The sequence below is a fragment of the Erpetoichthys calabaricus genome, chromosome 6 (assembly GCF_900747795.2).
Source record: "Erpetoichthys calabaricus chromosome 6, fErpCal1.3, whole genome shotgun sequence".
Taxonomy (NCBI): Eukaryota; Metazoa; Chordata; class Cladistia; order Polypteriformes; family Polypteridae; genus Erpetoichthys; species Erpetoichthys calabaricus.
The window spans coordinates 201,263,843-201,290,389 of NC_041399.2; the positions used below are offsets into that span (position 1 = coordinate 201,263,843).

Here is a 26,547-nt window from a genome sequence, read left to right on the forward strand (position 1 = left end):
ACCACTTGCAGATGAATTGTGTAGGAAACTCTAGTCTCAGAATAATACATATGTCTGGAGCCATCCATGAAGTGGGTGGGGCCAATTAAATGGCTCACATTTCTAAACCAATCCAACGCTTCATGAAGGCGGAGCTCAAAGCAGAGGCGGTGGTTTTGAACTGAAAGTATCAGAGGTGCTCTCGTTAACCTCGTCTGACAGACAGCAAACTTCTGTTTACGATAAACTGTCTACAGCTGGACAGTCTCTCGAAAGAGAGAAACACACACGTGGTGTGTGTGTACGGCGCACATTTCATGTGTTAAAAATATACAGGAAAAAGCCGCTCTGTAAAATCAGATTACACTATACTGTGCTGTTCAAGGACATCAAAGGACTAATGGGACAAGTGAACGATACGTTGTCGCAGGTGATGTGTGTGCTCTTTGTTGTTCCGTTACGATTACAGTATTGGCGTCAATATAAATGTTCAAAAGGACTGGCAGCGGTGTTCATGAAAATATCAATTGCTAAATAGGAATTTGAAGGAAACTGCGTCACACCCTGTCAAAAGAATTGACATTAAAAGAGTTCATAGCCAAAAGCCACAGGAGATACAGACATCAGTACTCAAAACAACCGAATCAGTAAATGTGACTAACACCACTAACATGACTCCAGCAGAACCACAGACAAGGCCGCACAGAATCCACATTGTGAAGCACGGAGTCAAAATGGCCGAAGATACTATAGGAGACAGAAGCCCTTCACAAACGCATGGAGCCAAGTAGCTGCAGTGGTCTGTGTGTGTGTGTGTGTGTGTGTCTGTATCTTCTCTTGCCACGCTTATTAATAATTACAGGGTGGTCCAGATCTAATTATGCAATTTTCATTACGCTACAACTTAAGTTTATTACATAGAGAATTCACAAAAAATTATTTTTGTTGTCGACAGATGGCAGCACCTGGCCTGCATTCGTTTATTGCAAGATATTTCGAACAATTCTTTTTGTCTTGCATTGTTCTCCTGCATTGCATTAAAAGTTGCATAGTTAGATCTGGACCACCCTATACAAATGAATCATTAAGCTCCCGTTACCTTTTGCTACTGAGCTCCTCAATGGATAACAATTTTAGCTTTTTTATTTTCTCTCATCATCAAGTCTTTGTTTCTTTTGCTTTCTCCCCATTTTTGCATTCACCCTACGTATTTGTCTAACACACAGTATAATTATTTGATTGTTGACCCCTGTAACCCTATATGTTTAAAGTGCAAAGAATGGGGAAACTTGGGTGCAGGTTTGTGGACGGAGCTTTTTCAGTGCAGATTTTGCTGCTGTTTACTACAACCCTAGGAACTGCTTACTGACTTCTGTCAGACGAAAGAGCCTCTGTGTCCAGTCGCCTTTCAGGGAGTGGATGTAGAGGTGGTCAACTCCTACAAGTACTTGGGGGTCCACATCAATGACAGGTTGGACTGGTCTTCGAACACAGTGGAACCATACAAGAATGGGTAGAGCAGACTCTTCTACTTTAAGAGGGAAGTGACATCCCTCACAACTCTGTGATGGCCAGTGCAGTCTTCTATGCTGGAGTGTGCTGGGCCGGTAATATGACTTTAAGAGAAGCCCACTGAATTAACAAGCTAACATTTTCTACTTTGTGATGCGAGTCACTTTAAGGGAGGCCTACTGAATCAACAAGTTAATTAAAAGGGAAGATGCAATTATGGGAGATAGTAGAGGAGGAGAGAATTAAAACAAAGCCGAGTACCATTATGAATAATGCGGTGCGTCCTCTTTCTGACACACCAACACTGAGAACTTTTAGCCAACAAATTATTCAGCAGAAGTACAGGTAGTCCCCAGGTTACGGACACCTGACCTACAACATACGAACGGTGCTGCAGCTGCAACGCATTCGCCTCAGTAACTGCTGGTCCGTCATCTTCGGCCCTGGGATGCTGTTGTGGCTGAACGGAGACCATTGAGGGTGAATGGGGAGATGGGGGGTAGCATTGTAGTATGTTTCGGATGGCTGCATGTTGAATGGGGGGCGGTGGTGCGGCGGGACACTGCAGGCAGCATATTGTAGTGGAGGGGACTGCGATGTGGGCTGGTAATGAACCGCCCCTCGCTGCCCCCATTCATTCTCAATAGCAAGCCTGCTTGTACTGTTACACACATAGCAGGAAGTGGTCTCTTGTCAGTACAGGATGGTCCAGATCTAGATTGTCTGGATGACTGATTTTTGCAGGGACGATTCCAGTTCGGCGCGAAGACGATTCTTCGTGTTGTCAGTTCACACACTTTTCGATGGTCCGGGATTTTCCGGGCGATTTTCTATGTAATAAACTGAATAAGTTATAGCGCAATGAAAAGTGCATAATTAGATCTGATCACCCTATACAGGCGTGTTGACGACTGGTGCCTAATCTGCTGTGATAGCTGTACAGAAGAGCTCATCTTAACCTTTTGTCTTCACCCTTCAAGAATGTCTCTGAAACATAGGAGTGGAAGGTAGCATTGAAGAGAATTCACTCGAGCTCCATATGCGCAAAGCATACAATTATTTAACTAAAAATTATATATCGAGCTCATCTGTCTCGCTTAAAACTGTCCAAAATGTTTCCAGGGCAAGATCCAACCTGCGAACACTGCAATCAAGCTCCTGCCTCACTGGGTCACATGTTTTGGGCCTGCACCAAACTAACATCATTTTGGACCAAAATTTTTAAGTGCCTTTCAGACAGCCTTGGGGTCACAATCCCTCCTAACCCATTAACAGCTGTGTTCGGTGTTCTTCCAGATGGACTTAAAGTGGAGAAGGACAAGCAAACGGTGATTGCATTCACTACACTTTTGGCACGCAGACTGATTTTGTTAAATTGAAAGAATCCTAACTCTCCTCTGATAAGTCAGTGGGAAACCGATGTTTTATATTATTTGAAATTGGAAAAAATCAAATTCTCAGTTAGAGGATCTGTACAGAATTTTTTCAAAACCTGGCAAGATCTAATCAATAATATTTTAGAATAACAAGAAATTATTATTTCTGCATTTCTTTCCCTTCTCCATTTTTTATTTACCTATATATATTTTTTCCTCTCTTTTGTTTATTTTTGCCCTATTAAAAAGCCCTAAGCAATTCTCCTTTGGCCATGCTCTCCTTCTCAAGGGTAGGGTTTGATTTGTCTTCAATTCTTTTTTGTATAAATTGATCTATTTGTATGGAATGATTACAATAAAATTAATAAATAAAATTTAAAAAAAAGAATGTCTCTGAAACACAAATCTGATGTAAGTGCTGTTGCTACAGTAAAGAAGAGAAAAACCATCACCATTGAAAATAAAGTAGAAATAATAAAAAGGACAGAGAGAGGTGAAACTCCATCATTCATTGGCAGAGCACTTGGTTACAGTCGGTCAACAATAACATTTATTAATGTACCTGTAATGTACCCGTTCCGACTTACATACAAATTCAACTTAAGTACAAACCTACAGTCCCTATCTCGTACGTAACCCGGGGACTGCCTGTATCAGGAAATGCTACGGGGCTCCTTTATAGCAACAGCAATCCGTTTATAGAATCTTTACTTTTTTTAGTCATTCTAGTGGGTGTTCAGACCATAGTGTTTTGTAGGTGTCTATTTATCAATCTATTTATGCATTTATTTAAACAGCTTCTGTAAAAAGACAATTTCCCCCCAGGCACAAATAAAGTTCAACCTAAATTTTTTAACAAGGTGTACCCAGATGTGATTCTCAAATGAAAATTCAAATCTAACTGTCACAAAGAGGTCTGAAATGTATTGTGCAATGGAACGTGAAGTGCAGGGTAGCAGGACTGTAATGACACACCTGAGCGCACCGTGTAGATGTTGTCCTCTTCTGTAGGTTTCTCGAGTCTACCAGTTGTATCGTATTGGCTTTTAACATCTCGTTAAAGGTTTAATTGTGACAAAGACAAATGGAGCAAATCTCAAAAGGGCAGCACGTCTCGCAGTCGATGTCGTACTCCTTTGAAAATTTTCATCAGATGTGGTTTGCCCGTTTCTGACATTAACACATCAAAAGACATTCAGTTTTCTGAACTCCTTTTTGTTTGTCATTAATCCTATAAAGAACTTTGGTTCATGATGGAGATCTGTTTATTTGTTATTCAGCTGCCGTCATTTCCCATTTTCAGCCCTGAAGAGGCATTTTACAGTTTGCTATTCAATGTGCAGCCAATAATGTCTTTGTATAACCTGTCAGTCTGTAAAGTCCTGAGGGGTTTAGCACAAGAACATTTGCCCTGCCCGAGAGAGTTATTCCGTCAGCCATTATCGGAGAAACGCCCGACTGGTAGCATTTTCTGTGAAGTTGTCTCCAGTTAATCTCCAACAAATTCTCATCTACAGCAGAACTCATTCAGTCGATTCCATTTCAAGAACGTCTCCAAAACTTGATCAGTGTGCATCCATAATTATAATTGTCTGTATAACACGTCTTCATAGTCATGTGAAATTAATGTCTGTATAGATATGTATGGCAATTGTTAAGCAATTTTACTGAATGTTATTTAATATTTGTTAATTATATATTGTTCAGATAGTTGTAGTTTAAAAACGTATTTATACGAGGCTTTAATGGACAGTACTTCTCAACGTTATTTAAACTGCATCAAGCTTTCAAGCTTGTTTAATTGTGCATAACATTTTAAGCACCAAATATTTATCCTAATAATTATCCTTTACAGTATCAGAGTTTATTGCAGTTTGTTCTATATATTAGCATCATGCAGTATTTAGTTCAGTCAAGTTATTTGCATTTAGTATCACAGCTTTAAATTAACATTTGTTTTTTCTACCGTTTTGTTAACGGAAACCACACAAACATTCACACATATACAGTATATCACTTATATTAATCATTTTCTAACTCCGGTGTGAACAACTTCTTGAAGAAATGAGCAGCATGGATCTGTCTTATATATAAAGGTCTACTCGTGGAAGTGTGTGTGTGTGTCTGTCTGGCCCGGAAGTGAGAGGTGGAGTTGGGGTAAGGGCTCCACTTCCGAGGATACACAAGCGACGCCAGGAAATCGGTAAAACAAAACCTCAGAAGAAACAGTCACTCACTTAGCAGCTAATTCAGAAGCGAGGTGAGCACATCTGCAAAACGAAACCTACAAAGAAACTTTCAATTACCTGACATCTCAACATTTCATTTTTTTCCTGATTTCAATACTTTCTAGGACCCTGTGCTTTTTACAGCACGGACTTACACAGGTAGTATTTTAATAATAATTTGGACATCTCGTCTTTCCGACTGTTCTTGTACTTGTGGCGATTGTACTTACTATAAGGAACTTCACCTAAAGAATCGGTGAGGTCCCAAGTTGAGTCTAATTACTCAACCCCTCCGTAACATATGGCAAGAATGGAGCGGTCATTTGGACAGTGCAGAACATCAGGACTGACTGCACAGTCTTTTCACAAATCAACTAGAACTCCTGGTATAACACACAGAAATAAATCAACAGCACATCTTCAAAAAGAGCTACGGAAATGTGACCGTCTGTTACAGATTTTACAAAAGTTAAAGTGAAAAACAAATCATATACAAACAAATTCTGAAAACCGTGTCACAAAGAACAGTCCATTCAAACATTCCTGTATACCAAACAAGATCCAATTATTTCTTACTAATGTACATTTTTCAGACCTATGCCATTATATACAGTGCATCGGAAAGTATTCACAGCACATCACTTTTTCCACATTTTGTTATGTTACAGCCTTATTCCAAAATGGATTAAATTCATTTTTTTTCCTCAGAATTCTACACACAACACCCCATAATGACAACATGAAAAAGGTTTACTTGAGGTTTTTGCAAATTTATTAAAAATAAAAAAATTGAGAAAGCACATGTACATAAGTATTCACAGCCTTTGCCGTGAAGCTCAAAACTGAGCTCAGGTGCATCCTGTTTCCCCTGATCATCCTTGAGATGTTTCTGCAGCTTCATTGGAGTCCACCTGTGGTAAATTCAGTTGACTGGACATGATTTGGAAAGGCACACACCTGTCTATATAAAGGTCCCACAATTGACAGTTCATGTCAGAGCACAAACCAAGCATGAAGTCAAAGGAATTGTCTGTAGACCTCCGAGACAGGATTGTCTCGAGGCACAAATCTGGGGAAGGTTACAGATAAATTTCTGCTGCTTTGAAGGTCCCAGTGAGCACAGTGGCCTCCATCATCCGTAAGTGGTAGAAATTTGAAACCACAAGGACTCTTCCTAGAGCTGGCCGGCCATCTAAAAACTGAGCGATCGGAGGAGAAGGGTCTTAGTCAGGGAGGTGACCAAGAACCCGATGGTCACTCTGTCAGAGCTCCAGAGGTCCTCTGTGGAGAGAGGAGAACCTTCCAGAAGGACAATCATCTCTGCAGCAATCCACCAATCAGGCCTGTATGGTAGAGTGGCCAGACGGAAGCCACTCCTTAGTAAAAGGCACATGGCAGCCCGCCTGGAGTTTGCCAAAAGGCACCAGACGGACTCTCAGACCATGAGAAAGAAAATTCTCTGGTCTGATGAGACAAAGATTGAACTCTTTGGTGTGAATACCAGGCGTCATGTTTGGAGGAAACAAGGCACCGCTCATCACCAGGCCAATACCATCCCTACAGTGAAGCATGGTGGTGGCAGCATCATGCTGTGGGGATGTTTTTCAGTGGCAGGGACTGGGAGACTAGTCAGGATAAAGGGAAAGATGACTGCAGCAATGTACAGAGACATCCTGGATGAAAACCTGCTCCAGAGCGCTCTTGACCTCAGACTGGGGGCGACGGTTCATCTTTCAGCAGGACAACGACCCTAAGCGCACAGCCAAGATATCAAAGGAGTGGCTTCAGGACAACTCTGTGAATGTCCTTGAGTGGCCCAGCCAGAGCCCAGACTTGAATCCGATTGAACATCTCTGGAGAGATCTTAAAATGGCTGTGCACCGACGCTTCCCATCCAACCTGATGGAGCTTGAGAGGTGCTGCAAAGAGGAATGGGCGAAACTGGCCAAGGATAGGTGTGCCAAGCTTGTGGCATCATATTCAACAAGACTTGAGGCTGTAATTGCTGCCAAACGTGCATCGACAAAGTATTGAGCAAAGGCTGTGAATACTTATATACATGGGATTTCTCAGTTTTTTTATTTTGATAAATTTGCAAAAACCTCAAGTAAACTTTTTTCACGTTGTCATTATGGGTTGTTGTGTGTAGAATTCTGATTACATCTTGCCTGAAGAAGGGGCCCGAGTTGCCTTGAAAGCTTGCATATTGTCATCTTTTTTAGTTAGCCAATAAAAGGTGGCATTTTGCTTGGCTTTTTCTCTACATTCATAATGGCTAACACGGTACAACACCCTAGTACTGAGGGAAGAAAATGAATTTTATCCATTTTGGAATAAGGCTGTAACATAACAAAATGTGGAAAAACTGATGCGCTGTGAATACTTTCCTAATATACTGTAGCATCTCTACTTATAGTGCTCGTGAGTTAGCAAATTGCATTTCTAGTAGGTAGGTTTCAAACTACAGCCCTTAACTTAAAATACACACTTTACCTGTTCAACTTCTCCAAGTGTTATAGGCTGAGTCTGGTATCGGGCATTTGTCCTTCTCTGCCGTAAATCACTTCGAGTCCTGGAAACTATCTTTGTGGCAGGTTGAGACAAACGGTTAAAAAGTGCCATCTTTTCTGCCAGGCTAAGGGTTGATAAGTCTGGCTCTTCAGACTCCGGGTCATCTCTCGATGGTTTGGAGTTGTTGGCCGCCGGTTTATCTCTTGGCAAAGCACTCTGCTGTGAGGCCTGTAAACTGTAAAATAAAAAGGAAAAAAAAAAATAGCTGCTGTGAACAAATTGACTCAAACAGTACTGCAAAACGGTGTATGTTACACTCAGAGATGAAGAAATTGCATTTGCTTAAAATATTAAGTGAATTCAAGCGAGCCAAGAAATGGATCTAAAGTCATAAAAAAATGGCCGTGTTTCTCAATATTTGTGGAGCCGAAGAAAATCAAATGTAAATGTTGATCGTTTCTAACAGTTTTCTTAAAATTAATAAATTCTGGCAGTATGGCTGTCGCAGTGGTAGAGTGGGTGTTTTGCAGTAAAGATACCAAGAATGGTGCCCTTCCTGAGTGGAGTTTGCATGTTCTCCTCAGGTCTGCGAGAGTTTCCTCCCACAGTCCAGAAATGCAGGTTAGGTGAATTGGTGATCCTAAACTGGCCAGTGTGTGTGTAGTAGACTCTGCGATGAACCGGCACCCTGTCCAGGGTTTGTTCCCACCCTGCACCCGGTAATAGCTGGGGCAGACTCCAGCAGACCCCCCCACCCCACGACTTTGTTCAGGACTAAACAGGTCGACTTACTGAAATGTTGTATTTCATCGCTCAGACATTGTGTGATTTACTCCTGCATGATACCGTGGGCCAGCTGGAGATGCAGTTCTCAAAACCCATTTGTTGTCTTCAGCATTTCTTTTTAACATACAGGTGCTGGTCATAAAATTAGAATATCATGACAAAGTTGATTTATTTCAGTAATTCCATTCAAAAAGTGAAACTTGTATATTAGATTCATTCATTACACACAGACTGATGTTTAATCAAATGTTTATTTCTTTTAATGTTGATGATTATAACTGACAACTAATGAAAGTCCCAAATTCAGTATCTCGGAAAATTAGAATATTGTGAAAAGGCTCAATATTGAAGACACCTGGTGCCACACTCTAATCAGCTAATTAACTCAAAACACCTGCAAAAGCCTTTTAAATGGTCTCTCAGTCGAGTTCTGTAGGCTACACAATCATGGGGAAGACTGCTGACTTGACAGTTGTCCAAAAGACGACCATTGACACCTTGCACAAGGAGGGCGAGACACAAAAGGTCATTGCTAAAGAGGCTGGCTGTTCACAGAGCTCTGTGTCCAAGCACATTAATAGAGAGGCGAAGGGAAGGACAAGATGGGGTAGAAAAAGTGTACAAGCAGTAGAGATAACCGCACCCTGGAGAGGATTGTGAAACAAAACCCATTCAAAAATGTGGGGGAGATTCACAAAGAGTGGACTGCAGCTGGAGTCAGTGCTTCAAGAACCACCACGCACAGACGTATGCAAGACATGGTTTCAGCTGTCGCATTCCTTGTGTCAAGCCACTCTTGAACAAGAGACAGCGTCAGAAGCGTCTCGCCTTTGGACTGCTGCTGAGTGGTCCAAAGTTATGTTCTTTGATGAAAGTAAATTTTGCATTTCCTTTGAAATCAAGGTCCCAGAGTCTGGAGGAAGAGAGGAGAGGCACAGAATCCACGTTGCGTGAGGTCCAGTGTAAAGTTTCCACAGTCAGTGATGGTTTGGGGTGCCATGTCATCTGCTGGTGTTGGTCCATTGTGTTTTCTGAGGTCCAAGTCAACGCAGCCGTCTACCAGGAAGTTTTAGAGCACTTCATGCTTCCTGCTGCTGACGAACTTTATGGAGATGCAGATTTCATTTTCCAACAGGACTTGGCACCTGCACACAGTGCCAAAAGCTACCAGTACCTGGTTTAAGGACCATGGTATCCCTGTTCTTGATTGGCCAGCAAACTCACCTGACCATAACCCCATAGAAAATCTATGGGGGTATTGTGAAGAGGAAGATGCAATACGCCAGACCCAAAAATTCAGAACAGCTGAAGGCCACTATCAGAGCAACATGGGCTCTCATACCACCTGAGCAGTGCCACAGAGACTGATCGACTCCATGCCACGCCGCATTGCTGCAGTAATCCAGGCCAAAGGAGCCCCAACTAAATATTGAGTGCTGTACATGCTCATACTTTTCATGTTCATACCTTTTCAGTTGGCCAACATTTCTAAAAATCCTTTTTTTGCATTGGTCTTAATTGATATTCTAATTTTCCGAGATACTGAATTTGGGACTTTTCATTAGTTGTCAGTTATAATCATCAAAATTAAAAGAAATAAACATTTGAAATACATCAGTCTGTGTGTAATGAATGAATCTAATATACAAGTTTCACTTTTTGAATGGAATTACTGAAATAAATCAACTTTGTCACGATATTCTAATTTTATGACCAGCACCTGTAATGTCTGTTTTTATACTTCAGTAGGTATCATGACTTGATGTAGTGGGGAATGAACCTCCTTTCAATGGTACTATTCTTTGCCCGGAGTAAGAGTTGCATGTATGTGTTTAGAAACCAGAACTCTGTTAAATGACTTTCTACATGTTGATATCTGTATTCCTTTCATATTTTCATTAAATAATAAAGATAAAATGGCACCTACTCAAGGGTTGGTTTTGGCATCTGGGAATCCTAAAGCGAATTCAATTGAATATACCTTTTATGTAGGTTTACTTTAATCGTAAAAGAGCAAAACCGACACAAACACATTTCACAAGTGAAACTGACGTGGTCAACATTTGTTTGGTGGGCAATCAAAAGTGACTTAGAAATCACAGGTATGAAGTACAATCAATCCCAAATGTACTCTGGTATGGTAATCTTGGCATTAACACCCAAGCATGATTCTATGTAAATACGGTGAAGCCCGAGTCAGACTCGGAGTCATGTGTAATGATCTGCTTTACAGTGTTAATGCCAAATAACTCAGGCACAATATTCTGCTGCCATCTAGTGGAAGAAATCACATGCAGCCAAAAAAAAAGTCAAATATTTTTATGCATTCTGCCACTTTGTTAACTCATTGATATTCATGAATGGCATGGAGCCTTCAACCCAAAACACAATGGCATGAAAATGAAAAGCTGTAGAGACAGTTTTAGAACAAACTAACCGAACCATTGCTCAAATTAAGCAATAGTGATAACAATATGAATTGGTCATCAGACGCGGACACCGACAGTGAAACTGACACATGCTTGTTAGACTCCAACCAGCCAAAATGCAGTAACATTCACGTTTTGTTTCGGCTTCATACTGCGGCCGACATTCCTGCACCTCTTCGTTGCCCATTTACAGGTAACCACGGTCTAAAAAGATGTCTGTTAATCAGGATTATCTGAACTATTTATGACTTTTGAATGCTTTTGCACGCCACTGTAACTCATTTTTTACAAAGTATATAAAAGCTCCTCACAGAATTAAAGTCACAAACATCATGCAATAAAAGAAAAAGCACATCTAAACCATGCATATAATTAAAAAACTATAAACCAAGCCATGCAAACGGAAACTGCAAAAACACGTAAAGTGTGCATAAAAGGAAAGACTAATTTAGTAACTTTCAGTAGTAATCATGGATAATGTAGTAATATTTTTTTTCCTTTCCCAAGTGGAGAAAATCACAGCACCCATACACACCAAAAATGCTACGACTGTATGCGACTCACTGCTACCGAAAATGGGGTTTGTATATAGAATTTGCAGTTCTCAACTCTTAGTTTCTTTAGGAAATTTGGATTTTGTGATGCCCTGATATCATCAGCAGCAGATCCAACCTCCCTATTTTTCATATCAATTCACGATTAATAAGAACATGCTCTATACACTAGTAAGCCGCACAATTACAACACAAATATAAGCAACCAAAAAAAAAAAAGTGAAATGTTATTAGATATTCATCCAAATTCTAACAAAAGATAAAGGAACCCAGAATGTAAAAAAAAATAAAAATAAAAAATGCCAAGATGACTCATTGAGTCATCTGCAGCCACGATAGTAGCATACTATTGGCTGTTCTGCAGATGAGTCAGTGCTGGGCCAGCCAATCAGATGAAAGGACCCTTCTACCCAAGGATTCCAGTCCTCCTTTAATGGGAGATGGCGCTTCCATAAAAAGAGCTGTCTGTTTCAGGGAACATTCAAGTTCAAAAAGTCATGATAAAAAGCATTCATGTTATTTTAAAGAAAAGGGTAAGTTATTTAGTTCAAGTGTATAGTATTATTTATTTCACTTCAATGGACACAAATGACTTCATTTAGTGCAGTTAGTCTGAGGCTCAAAGGCATGCGTGCCTGTCGCGGTGTACCTGATTTGAGTGGCGCAGGAGCTTACTACAGTAGGGCTGGGGATTCTTGCCACTGTTGTGAGGACAGTCACGGTATGAGACGCAGCAGATGGCACACTACTCAAAGGATTACACGTACAAAGAAGTGGAGAGAAAAGCAGCAGTGAATGAAGAGGGAAAAAAACTTTTGAAGGATCTACAGATTGTTTCAAAGAATGCACAAAAAAAGTTACTGAAAATCCAACAAGCTATTTATCTCAGCTATAATACAGACATTTTCTCTTTAAACATACATGGTCGCGTTTAAAAATATTGAATACTAAATGCAATATCTACAGTGGATTCAGAATGCATTCAGATCCCTTCGCTTTCTGCACAGTTTGATTCCATTTTAAATAGATAATTTTGCCATTTTGGCCCATCAATCTACACTCAGTAATCCGTAAAGACAAAAGAAAAACAGGTTTTCTTTAAACATGCATGGTCGCGTTCAAAAAATATTTAATACTAAATGCAATATCTACAGTGGATTCTGGAAGCATTCAGATCCCTTCGCTTTCTGCACAGTTTGATTCCATTTTAAATACCGTAGATACTCGCCTATTAGTCGACTTTGCAGATAAGTCGAGTGTATTGTTTAAGCCGAAAATTATGAAATTTGTTATGATCCGCGTATAAGTCGAGGGTAAAACTTGACAGCCTATCAAATTCTTTGAATTTCATAATTATACCCAATGTACCTGGGCCCAGGCTTTCAACATTTTAATCTTTGAAGAATTTTAGAAAGCATAAATTAAAACTCCAAAACATTTTTATTTATTTACTTAGTTAGAATATTTCAAATAAATTTGTATTCAAGTCCCTCGCATATAATAAAGTGGCCCTAAGTGTCTTCTTCAAATCCTTCAAAGTCCGATTCTTTGTCATCAGAATGTCCGAATAAAATGTGAAAGTCTTCTTCCGTGACGTCGTCAGCATAAACATCCTCCTCTTCGCTGTCGCCATCTGTTGAATCATCTGCTGCTGATTCTTTGTCTTCATAGATGGCATCATCTTCTGGTCCATCCATAGCATTACTGATGCCGCATTTCAAGAACGACTTTTTGATCATTTCTGGTGGAATTGAGTCCCAAGCTTCCTTTACCCATTTAGCTACTAAATCAATGTCTGGTTTCATCAAATTCCCTCCTTTTGTTAATTTTACTTCTCCAGAACACATCCACTGCTGCCACATGCTGCGTACTCTGTCCTTGAATGGCTCGTTCAAACAAACATCTAATGGCTGGAGCATCGATGTCAATCCGCCGGGAATAACAGCTAACGTAGTAGCCATTTTCCTGGCTTCATCCTTTATATCCTCTGATGTATGAGCGCGGAACATGTCCCACACCAAAAGTGACGGGTGTTTACTTTGCCCTGCTCTTCATCGCCTAGCCCACACATCTTGAAGCCACAATTTCGTTCCAGCCTCATCCATCCAGCCTTTGGGGTGTACACGAACAGTAATGCCTGCAGGAAATTTTATGTTCTTTGGGAACGACTTCCTCTTGAATATTATCGTTGGGCGTAGCTTTGTACCATCTGCCAAGCAAGAGAGGACAACGGTGAAAAGGGTTTTTTCATGGCTCGTTGACTTAAGTACGGTCTTCTCACCAATACCTGCTACAGTTCGATTCCCCGGCATATCAAATGTCATTGGCGTTTCATCCATGTTACCAATGTTACTGAGATCAAAGTCATGCCTTTGTCTTTGCTTGATAATAAATTTATGAAAGGAACTGACCTTTTCTTCTAGATCTTTCGGCAGCTTCTGCGCGATTTTTGTTCGCTGACGAAGGCGCAGCCCATATCTGTTCATAAATCGCGTACACCAGCCAGCCGATGCTTGAAATTTCAACAAAGGCTTACCATCGATTGTTAAATACTTTCCTTCTTTTGCCAATTGAAGTGCCCGTAACCGAATGCTCGAACGAGTCACAATATATCCATTTTGCCTGCATCCCACAATCCAGTCATTCAAGTCCTTTTCCAGTCCACTGAAAGGCGAAAGTCCAAAACGCAATGCTTTCTTAGACTTTGGCATTGCTTGTGGAGAAGACTTATTTCTTATCCAATCTCTTACAAGTTTTTCGCGAACGCAAAACTCTCTGCCAGCCACACAATTATTGGTTTCCTCAGCACGCTGAATAACTTTCAGTTTGAACGATGCGGGATACGATGCTCTTGTCTTCTTTTCAGAATCAATGATCGTACCGGTAAGATGTTTAACTTAATATATTGATATATTTTACTAATAAACTGCAATTAAATAAACGTAGGCTAATCATGCAGAGCATGTGGGGTCTTCAAGCTTCTTCCAGAAACAATTCAATGCAAATTTAATAAAGAGCTGCAAAACGTTGCGCCAAATGAATGTTGAGTGTATGTTGCCGGTTACCGCCATCTACTGGCAGCTAACGGTATTTTTGTTATCCAAAACCTGCAAAAGTTAATGCTCAAATTCAAGTACGGTATTTCACAGTTTAAAGAATTATTTAATGAAATTAGTGTTGTCCCGTGGATAAGTCGACTGTGTTTTTGAATGAATTTTAAGACATAAATTTTTCGACTTATACGCGAGTATCTACGGTAGATAAATTTGCCATTTTGGCCCATCAATCTACACTTGGTAATCCATAAAGACAAAAGAAAAACAGGTTTTCAGAAAGATTTGCAAATGTATTCAAAATGAAAAACAAGATTTCTTCAATAGCTCCCCCTGGATGCTAACTTCTGAATTCTGATCATCATTAAACTTTATATTATTGTGTCTTCTTCCGATTTATATTCAATCCTCAAAGCCATTCTCCATTTTCTAACTTCTTCCCTTCCTCTTTTCCAGTGTCAGCAGCAAAAAGCCAGCCTTGGGGGGGGGGGGGGGGGGGGGGTCTTTTGTCCCACGACTCAACATATCTATAACCAGAGCAAAGAGGTACGGACTTCAGGACCACCACTGGTGCAGACCTCCTCAAACTGGGATCTTGTCTGTTACCCCTGACCCCAAGTCTTCACTCCCTTATTGATAATCATGGACAATCCTTACACTTCTGGAGGTGCATGAGAGAGAAAGGAGGACCAGAGACCTCTTGACATGGCACACTGTTTTCTCCAAATCACTCAACACCACATGCAATCCTTTCTGTTTTTCTCAATGCTACTCTATGAGCTTCTCAATGCGAAGACTGCATCAGTTGCTCCTCTCCCTGGCATAAAACCAAACTGCACCTCCCCGATTGGTGGTCTTCTCCTCTTAGCATTCTCTTAATAACCCTTTCCCAAATTTTCAATGTGTGTGACATCAGCTTTAGCACTCTATAGTTTCCACAATCCTGACTATCTGCCTTCTTAACACTGCAATACTAACAAAGACTCCTCATTCAAGATCCTGTTAAGTCATTTCAGAATGAAAATTAGCACGCACTGGATGGAAATTTAACTATAGCTGTCAGATCTGAGGTCTAAAAAACTATTTAAATTGTACTGTAGTGTAACAAATTTCAAAGAGACCTGGAAAAGCTTCAGAACTGGCAAACATCTGGAAAATTCACTTTAAAATTGAAAAATGCTGCACGTGGACAACAGGAACGCCAATTACTGCATAAATACAAGAAGAGATATACGGACGTAAAGGATTGAGGGGTTTATGTTGACACAATGTTAGCTTATATTGTAAAAACCGCTGAAAATAAATCAAGGGACGTTATGCTCAGACTATGAGATGCACCAGTAAGACCACATCTGGAGTGCTGTGTGCAGTTCTGGTCACCACGCTATAAGGAAAACATAGCAGCACTTGCAGCTGTGCAGAGGAGAACCACCAAGTGCATCATGGGACTTAAGGACATGTCCTACTGTGAATGTAACGTGTTTTTATTGTGTGGGGACCTCATCCAAGTATTTAAAAATCCTCAAAGGCACTGATAAAGATGATCCAGCAAAATTCAACTTATCAGTGAATCCTATACTCGAGGACACCAGCAGAGATATTAAGAGGAATGAAGCCAGGAAGCACGTCCTTAGTCAAAGAGTTGTAGGAATCTGAAACAAACTATCGAGCCTTGGAGTTGAAGTAGAAAAGCCTGACAACCTTTAGGAAGCCTCTAGATGAGACATTGGGACAGCTTAGCTATTCACTATACTAACAATCTTGTTTGTCAGATTTCTTATGTAAAGAAATATATCTGTTACCAATGGCTATCCAACAGTGTTGGAATAAATCCATTTTGAATGAAATAGTTACATTTTCTTCACCATATATTGTCCTAATTATAAAATAGGGTTTATTAAGCAAACACACACACAAAAATAAATGGTGTTATCAAATTTTAAGTCTTAAAGCATTTACACATTTCTGCATATTCTTGTCAAGTTCTACATAATAATTTTACCTCGGGTTAAAATTTATCTGCTTGTTTTTAAACAAAACAACAAAAAACCAACACTTACGTGGCAGCAATAACAACTTCTTCCGTAGTTACAGGCTGCGTACGAGAACGATCTTGTGCACGCCGCAAACGTCTCTCCACAGCAGCATTACGAGACCTGGGCTTAGGCGCCGATGAGGCATCCATACTTTTTTCCAATTCCTGAAAACGTACATATTGGAGGAAGAAAAAAGGAAAAAATGAACATCTAAGAACTAGAAATGATTTAATGCACGAAGCCTTCAGCTCTTTTTGAAGTCGACAACTTATCCTCTACAACAGGGGTAGGCAACGTCGGTCCTGGAGTGCCACAGTATGTGCAGGTTTTTGTTCCAACCCAGTTCCTTAATGAGAACTCAATTATTGCTGATGAAGCACATATTGCTTAAGTGACATTTTAATGCTTCATTTTAGTGGTCTCGCTTGTTAAGGTTCTCCAACCTTAATTGCTTATTTCAATCTTAAACTGCTGCATTCAGTGTTTTAATTGCTCCTTATTAGCAATAAGATGTAAAACAGGGGTAGGCAATGTCGGTCCTGGTGAGCCGCAGTGGCTACAGGTTTTCATTCAACCCAATTGCTTAATTAGAAACCAATCATTGCCAATCTCAGACCTTATTTAATTTTATGGCTTGTTAGTCTGTGCAATGTAAGGCTCTTATATCGTAGATTTTTTTTTCCTTTCCAAGGATATCATCCAAATGATTTGAAGCCTAAAACAGATCATTTTCAGTCTGTCACATTTTTCTATTAAGTGTTTTATTAAATCATACAGTGCATGATGAACACACACAGATGTAATTGGAAAAAAGCTAGCTGGAGAACTGCTGGCTGCTTTGTCTTTTACATCTTATTGCTAATAAGGAGCAATTAAAACACTGAATGCAGCAGTTTAAGATTGAAATAAGCAATTAAGGTTGGAGAACCTTAACAAGCGAGACCACTAAAATGAAGCATCAAAATGTCACTTAAGCAATATGTGCTTCATCAGCAATAATTGAGTTCTCGTTAAGGAACTGGGTTGGAACAAAAACCTGCACATACTGTGGCACTTCAGGACCGACGTTGCCTACCCCTGCTCTACAAGATCCCTGTCTACCTCTGCAAGTCCTGCTCACCTGCCAGACTTCTTCCTTGCATGGCCACCAGCTCAACTGATCCTGCGGTACGCACTCCAACTCCCACACCCTAATATTACTTCCCAGTTTAAATCACAATTAATGGAAAACGTTTCAGGCTCTGTTGGATATTAGTTACCTTATGGAACTTAAATAAAATGACTATTGCTATATACAGTGTAAGAGCCAATCTTAGAAAGTTAAAGCTTTGAGTTAAACCCACATTAGTGCGTGCTTAATTTGAACAGAATATAAATTTCTTTCATAGCCATAGACGATAGTATAGTCTTTTTCCCCCTCTGTAAGTTAGTATGAGATAGAACTTTCTTGCTAAAATTAAGATACAGTGCGATAATTGAGACAGTTGTTGTTTAGAACAGGTGCCAGTGCACAGGGACTTAAAAAGACCCATTTACAGCATAGAAATGAGATAAGACAGTTTTCTGATTCCAAAACGTTTAATTTCTAATCGTTACAAAATCACTACTAAACAAGATTTATAAGCTTTGAACAGAACTTCTCTTAAACAAGAATTTTTCACATTTTTTGCTCTTTCAGTTCTCTCATTTTTGTGTTATTTTGCATTTTAACTAAAACTTTTAAAAAGAAAAATTTTGTCTGAGGAATCATCGACGCATTAGGCTTTTGCTGAATCCCATTTACAAGCTGGAGCTAGAGAACTTTGATAATTTGGGGTAAACACAGCTACATACAGTATATACTTTTCTCCACCTAGCATGCAAAACAACTAAGACATTTTCCATAAATTAATAAGGCGAGTGCTGTCAAGAGCACAAAACACCCCTCCATTTGAGCCTTGGTTGCCCCTCAAAGGGTTCTTCCTTCTGTATTTTACAGAGATAATCCTTGCCACCGTCATGATGGGCTTTATCAATAGAGGGTCAGGCCAGAGAATCTTTAAAGCTAATTTGCGACAATAATAATAATAATTCTTTATATTTGTATAGCACTTTTCTCACTACTCAAAGCGCTCAGCAATTGTAGGTTAAGGGCCCAACAGAGCAGAGTCCCTTTTTTGGCATTTTACGGGATTCAAACCGGCAACCTTCTGATTGCCAGTGCACATCCCTAGCCTCAGATTATTATAATATGCATTATAAAATGTGACATATTAAAAAAAAACACATTTAAGAACTTTAGATTGCATTGCGTTTTCGGCCCATACCATAACTACATCTTAAAGAAAGTAACAACCTGCATTGTATGTATAAAATATTCAAAATTAAAAAAAAAAAAAAAACACCTCACCTGCTTGTTAAAAAGCTATCTATATTACTAAACAAAGGTTGTATATATGCACGGATGCCAGACGCACCAAAAGAGCACGTGCACTGCGCCTCAGCACCCCGGAGTCAAACCCAGTGGCTTCCCAGACTCAGTAGGTGGCGCCCAAACAACACAACCTGTAAATTAAACTTCAGGTCACAATACAACTGCCGCCCGAATGCAAACGCAAACGCGCACACCACTGCATATACAACCTTCGTTTAGTAATGTTTACAAAGGTTGTATATATGCACAGATGCCAGACGCACCGAAGTGCACATGCACGTGCACTGCACCTCAGAGCCCCAGAGTCAAACCCAGCGGCTTCCCAGACTCAGTAGGTGGCGCCCAAACAACAACACAACCTGTAAATTAAACTTCAGGTCACAATACAACTGCCGCCCGAACATGCACACCACCGCATATACAACCTTCGTTTAGTAATGTTTACGATGGTTGTATATATGCACGGATGCCAGACGCATCCCGTGACAAAAGCGCACGCGCACTGCACCTCAGCGCCCTAGAGTCAAACCCAGCGGCTTCCCAGACTCAGTAGGTGGCGCCCAAACAACACAACACAACACAACCTGTAAACTAAACTTGAGGTAAAGCGTGCGCGCCAACAAGTTGCCATGGTGACATATTTAAACATAGACATAGAATAACTAGGCGCCTCATGACCAGCAGAATCGTACATCAACGCCGCCGCCATATTGTGAGTGGCACTGCTGTGGAGTGAAGTAATGAATAATGTGCTGCTTGGAATTGTACAGACCGCTGTACGCTCCAAACCAGATCACAGGGATTACATTTCATAGGTAAGGCTGAACAATTGTTTTGGTTATATTTGGCCATTAGAAAATCCCGTTTTATAATCTTAACTTTAGCTACGCCAGGCTAAGCTAGCTAAACTATGCATTTATGTGCTCAAGTGAGCCTCCAAACAACGTTTTGGCTAAACGTATTTAGTCACTACCTATATAGATTGTTGTTAGCGGTTAACATTTCTCAAACTTGATGATGTTTTTTCTCAAGAAGCACATCGAGGAAACACAGTTTGAAATTGACAACCATCATTTTATGCTTATGTCTTGAGATGTGTCAGTCTTCCACAAACTAAGGCTGCACCACATTGCCAGACTGAATACTCTCAAATTACAAGATCTGAGTGAGCGAGAGGAGTGTAAGTCTGGAGGAGATCAGCGAGGTTGTGGAGAGCTTTAAATGTTAAGTGCGGTATTTTGTAGTGAACAGGGAGCCAGTGAAGTTGAGAGAGAAAAGGTGTGATATGTTCAGTGGATTTAGAACAGCAGGTTATTATCCTGGCAGCAGAAGTTTGAAGAAGTTGTAAGCGATGGATACGTTTTTGTGGGATGCCAGATAGAATAGCATTACAGTAATCTATACATGAGGTGACTCGGGCATTAACCAATACTTCAGTACTGTGTTGCGTAAGAACAGGACAAAGTCTAGAAACGTTTTGAAGATAGAAGAAGGCAGTCCGCGAAATGTTACTGATATGGGAGGAATTATTTAATAATAATAATTATTATTTAATAATTGCCATTATTAGTGTATAAATGGATGTAAATAATTGCATTTAAACGAATCGACAAAATCTGTTGTATGTAAACGATACTGTTTTAAACGTTATTGTTTTTTCATCAGAAAACCCGGTGTCCACGTCTACCTGTATTAGTTTAAATGACACTTTTGCCCCTCGCAATAAGGCTGATGCTCTGACGTATCGTGTCGACTGGGAAACAGCGAATGCGACATCTATCTATATATGTCTATGTATTTAAACTTGAGGTAGTGGTGACTACTGACAGTGCCGGCAGTCAGCTACTCCACAGTGCCAGTGGTCAGTGTTCTCCACGCCAAAGTGCCAGCAGCTACTCCACTACACGACAACAACATTTATTTATATAGCACATTTTCATACAAAAAGTAGCTCAAAGTGCTTTACATAATGAAGAAAAACAAAAGACAAAATAAGAAATTAAAATAAAACAACATTAGTTAACACAGTACACAGTGCCAGCAGTCAGTGTGCTCTAATCCACTGTGCCAGCACTCAGTGTGGCTTATTTGAATCACATTAAGGTAATTCAGTGTTAAAAGTAAGTTCAATTATGATTCCTAACAGCAAACGACTTCCAGCTAACAACACACCCATAGAAAAACAAAAACGAGACTGCATGGATAAAAACAATGAATGAAGGCACCTACAATGCGCTTCTCAAACACCAGAACCAAAGGAGTCACGGCTCCAAAAAAGAAACAGCTTTAGTACAAATATATTTATTTAATTAAATAAACTTTCCCAGGACGCTCCCACCCTCCATGATTTTTCATCCCAACAAAGATCGGAGGGAACAGAAAGTAACTGCCATTCTTGGATTTGCGATTCTTTAGAGAATCAGAGGTTTACTGGTAAAAGCAGAAGTTAAACACAAAATGATTACCCGAAAAAGGGACCTTTTGGCTGCTACACTCAGCTTGGCCCTTTCATCCAGTTTTTCTTCATCACCTGAAATGACATAAAGGAAGATGAAAATCAGCAACAAATGGACAAACTAACCTGGAAAGGAGCCATTGTCTAAACATTAAACACCAGAGGATACATTTTAAATGATGCCAGATCTGCAAAAATAAATAACTAACTAACTAAATAGCTGTCATGTTACCTTCACTTCACTAAATATAATTAAGAAATAGAATTACAGAATAATTTGCTATCTCTTGCCCTATGTGGACCCTCTGCATCTTTCCGCTGTATGTGTGTGTGAACGTCTCTCTAACCGGCCCTCCATCTCTCAAGCACATTCCCGTGAAGCTTGCTTTTCAGACTCTTGTCGTTATTTTCGATGTGCTTGTCTCTCACCTCCTGTCTCTCAGCATGAGCCTTTACTCCTTCTTGCGTATCTCCCACTCGCACTCCCACTTTTGTCACCAAAGCAAAACTGACCAACCACACCAAAGCAAAATTGACCAATCACAGCAAAGCAAAACTGACCAATCAGGTAGGTAACAGGGAGTTGAATACACAGACCTTAGTGTTCAATCAGAGTAAATTTTATACAGTCACAGAAACACCTTGATCAAGGCCCTTAACCTGCAGTTGCTTTATCCTGGGTATGACGTTAATCTGCACCACCCCTCGCAGGCAGGTTCTCCAACTTGCATGGAAAACATGGGTGTTGGTGGCAGGATTGGCACTCCAGCCACCATTAAAAACCTCACACTGTCCCAGTGTGGTGCTGAGGTGTCACCCGCTGCACTCGGGTCGCAATCCCAGGTGGTTCGTTGTATGGTGGGTGCAGCAAAGCGCTGTAAAAGGTTTTGCTCCCCAACATAGACACGCACTGGATTTTGAAAGTTAAGTAATTTCCTTTGTGATTAATATAGTTTTCCAATTCTGAGCTAAAATACTCAACAACTGACAGAAAAAAGTAAGGCATAGCTTTACAGTGCAACCTAGACGGAGATAACCGCTTTTAAACATTCTCCTGTATGCCATCGCCATTTTCATGTTATAGTAGAATTAATTTCCTAGGTTAGAAAAGTGAATTCTCTCATACAGCATAACATTCTTTCCTTACTCTTTTTTTTAAGTAACAAGTAGAATGTAAACACAATGCACCATTACAACTGACAAGTGCAGGCTTCTACACAGCACACATGATGATTTGTAGAGGTCTCTGTTTGGCCAAAGTAGCCATCTTTTCCTAATTTTTTTTAGCAAGCTTAACTTATATAGTTGTAAGGTGCCCAAAAGAAGAAAAAAATAAATAAATAAAAAACAAAGGCATTCTATAAATACAAGTTATCGCCAATATATTAACAACCCAATTGTGCGTCACTCACTCAGAATATGGAACCAATGTAGGAAGCACTTCAAGATAGGGAAGCTTTTATCTGTGGCACCTCTGCACGAGACCCACCTTTTCCTACCCTCTCAAACATATGCAGTTTTTAATGTCTGGAAAACATTCAGGATTAAATCACTTAGAGATCTTACATAGACAACGTCTTTGTATCCTACAAACAATTACACTCCAAATTTAAACTTTCCAGCAACACATTTCTTTCACTACCTTCAAATCAGAAACTTTGTTAAGCAGAACCTGCCCAATTTCCCTCCGCTCCCACACCTACTTCTATGCCGGAAAAAATACTGCTCAGTCTCGAGGACCCAGACAGCATTCCTGTAATACATAAAACCATTTTACAGTCTCCCTCTTTCAAAGATTCCAGTGTACAGTGAGAAATGGATCTCTCACTCAACATCTCAGAAAAGGAGTGGAAGGTAGCAATGCACAGAATTCACTCGAGCTCCATATGAACAAAACATACAATTAATTCAACTTAAAATTATATAAAATCGAGCACATCTGTCTCGCTTAAAATTGTCCAAAATGTTTCCAGGGTAAGATCCAACCTGTGAGTGCTGCAATCGAGCTCCAGCCTTACTGGGCCACATGTTTTGGGCCTACGCCAAATTAACATCATTCTGGACCAAAATCTTTAAATGCCTCTTCAGAGCACCTGGGTGTCCCAATCCTTCCTAATCTGCTAACAGCTGTGTTTGGTGGGCTCACAGAGGGGCTTAAAGGGGAGAAGGACAAACAAACTGATTACCTTTACTACACTATTAGCATGTAAACTTATCTTGCTCAACTGGAAAAATCCTAACTCTCCTCTTTTAAGTCAGTGGGTAACTGATGTTTTATACTATTTGAAACTGGAAAAAATCAAATTCGCACTTAGAGGATCTGTGCAGAACTTTTTCAAAACCTGGCAGGATCTCATCAATAACATTTTAAACTAAACATTTAAATTGAGGAAGCAGGTTCTCTCCCCTATTTTACTCAATTTATCTTTGTTCATTTATTTAATCCATTTACTTATTTTTTACTAGCTTAACGTTTTACTCTTCTGGACTAGCTCTCTTTCTCATGGGTGGGGGTTGATTTGTTTTCGATCCTATTTTTATAAAACTTGATACATTTGTATGGAATGTTATGTGATTTTAATAAAATCAATAAAAAAAAACAAAAAAAAAAAAAAAACAAAGGCATTCTGGATCTGCCTCACACTATATACATTTTGGACAGACCGTGTGCGAAGGTTCTCTCAAACTTTGGGAGAACAGAAATAAAAAATGGAGCTAAGAGCTCGATAAATGACTTAGACCAGCCATTTATTGACATTAGCTGGGCAGCACCATTCTAGCTCTACACGGACAGACAATGCACAGCAAGCGGCCAGCCTTCCTTCCTTCCCTCACTGAGTAGATTTACACCACAGAGTACATCTCTCTAATATAAAAAAAAAAAAAAAAAAAAACTTGGGATGAGAATTTTTTTTGGGCGGCATGGTAGCGCTGCTGCCTCAGTTAGGAGACCTGGGTTCGCTTCCCGGGTCCTCCCTGCGTGGAGTTTGCATGTTCTAGTTCTATTCAACTACTACATGTAAAAACACTACTGAAAAATCATGGGGTGAATTTTAATACCAGCAGGAACAGAAGAGAAACTGAAGATATGAAAAAAAAAATGTAATCATTCGTGAAAGTTACAAGGTCACCAATATTAGCATCAAACCACACCACTTCCTGTTGTGTTCCAAGTAGAAATTGATAATCTTAACTAAAGGGGGCCAAACTTAGCAGTGACCCTTCTAAAAACTAGTCACACATTTTCATTACAATGGTGTCTCCTAAGCATGTGTGTTGATCTCCAGTTCACTGCATTTATTTTTTATTTGAATGGCACTGTTACGGGAGTAAAGGCTCAAAGCACTTCCAAGTTTGAAATACTGCCAAAATTAAGAGATAGAAAGTGTAACGCGGCCCAAAGTGCACCAAAAAAGGCAAACCATTCTGCTGGACATCTTGGTAAGTAAACACTTGTGTGGCTTATCTGGTCAAGCTGTATGTGTCTCTGCACTGCAGCAAATTTGGGATTGCAAATCCTGGGCTTTCATCACAAATGAATAATAAGTTCAGTCAGACACTAAGCCTGACCCAAATTTTTTTAGAATGTTTCATATTTTTTATACATTAGAACAATTCAGATGAGAACAGGCCATTCTGTCCAACAAGGTTGGCCAGTCCTATCCACTTAATTCTTCTAAAAATTCTTCTTCTGTCCACCACACTACTTGATCACTCATTCCATGTGTCTGTCGTTCTCTGGATAACGAAAAACTTCCTAATGTTTGTGAGAAGTTTACCTTTAACAAGTTTCTAACTGTGTCCCCATGTTCTTTATGAACTCATTTTAAACTCATCACTGGACTAATTCCCTTCATAATTTTAAAACTCTTCAGTCAGGTCTCTTCTTAAACCTTCTTTTGCTTAAACTGTAAAGGCTCAGCTCTTTTAATTTCCTCCAAACTCATCCCTTGTAGTCCTGCAATCAGCCCAGTTGCTCTCCTCTGGACCTTCTCTAGTGCTGCTATGTCCTTTTTTGTAGCCTGAAGACCAAAACTGCACACAGGACTCCAGATGAGGCCTCATCAGTGTGTGATAAAGCTTCAGCAGAACCTCCTGTGACTTGTACTCAACACATCAAGGCGCTATATAACCTGACATTCTGTTAGCCTTCTTAATAGCTTCTGTCTGACAGTTGATTGTATCGAGTCTACCACGACTCCTAAATCCTTCTCATAAGGGGTACTTTCAGTTTTCAGTGTATTCCCATCCAACATTTTTACTTCCTATGTCTAATATTTTACATTGACTAACATTGAATTTCATCTGCCACAAATCTGCCCAAGCCTGCATGCTCTCCAAGTCCCTATATAACTATTCAATGGGTTCGAGATTATCTGCCAATCCACCTAGCTTGGTACATACACATTTGTGTAGATGTATACACACCTAACACACGCAAATGTACCTCCATATATTGTCACGCATATGCATCTGAGGATGACCACGCCAGCTCTGATCAGTTCTGCAGTACCACTCTTGGATGAGAGGAGGCGCAGTTTCTAATGGTCTTAAAAACAGCCCAGGAAGCCAGTGGACCACACCCCCATCACTTCCACCCTGAAGTACTGCATACACTCGCAGATAAGTCGAGCCTTGATTTCACCGTATAATTTCTGGTATCTTATAATGTCGGCCGTATAAGTCGAATAACAGAAAACTCACGCTATTGGTCCAAGGGATTATGACATGATAATGCCCACCTGAGAGAGCAACCACGGGGCACACTGCCTTTTCTTTTTTTCTATGTATTGTGCCTACGTGACCACACACTAATACCCAAACTATTCCGAAGCGACATTTGCACCATTTTATGTTTTGTGCATCTCATACCCTCATACACCTTTATCGTAAGAGCATCCCTTATCTACAATGGAGCGTTCGATCAGAATATTCAGCTGGTTTTAAATTAAAAGTTGTTGAAGTGGCGAAAGAAACTGGTAACTGCGCTGCTACAACAAAATTCGAGGTGTCTGAGAAACTGATGCGAGATTGGAGGAGGCAAGATGATGTTAAAAATTTAAGTGTCGCATTTTTGAATGGCCGTATAAGTCAGGGTCTGATTTTATGATCGATTTTTCGGGTTTCAAGACGCGACTTATACGCGGTATATAAAAAAGGGCCCATCCCAGGAAGGTGGAGTCTCATTTGCAGCGCAAACTCACAGTAGGATGGA

At 40.1% G+C, this 26,547-nt stretch overlaps 1 protein-coding gene across 1 annotated transcript in view; it reads right to left on the reverse strand.

Moving 5' to 3' along the window:
• svila (supervillin a) overlaps positions 1-26,547 on the reverse strand; it is a 249,514-nt gene that overhangs the window by 120,960 nt on the left and 102,007 nt on the right. Inside the window, exons 9-11 of the mRNA XM_051929021.1 lie at positions 21,343-21,407; positions 16,489-16,628; positions 7,589-7,841 (exon numbers count right to left, since the gene is read on the reverse strand). Of these exons, the coding sequence (XP_051784981.1) occupies positions 7,589-7,841; positions 16,489-16,628; positions 21,343-21,407 (458 nt within the window). The remainder of the gene's footprint in view (positions 1-7,588; positions 7,842-16,488; positions 16,629-21,342; positions 21,408-26,547) is intronic.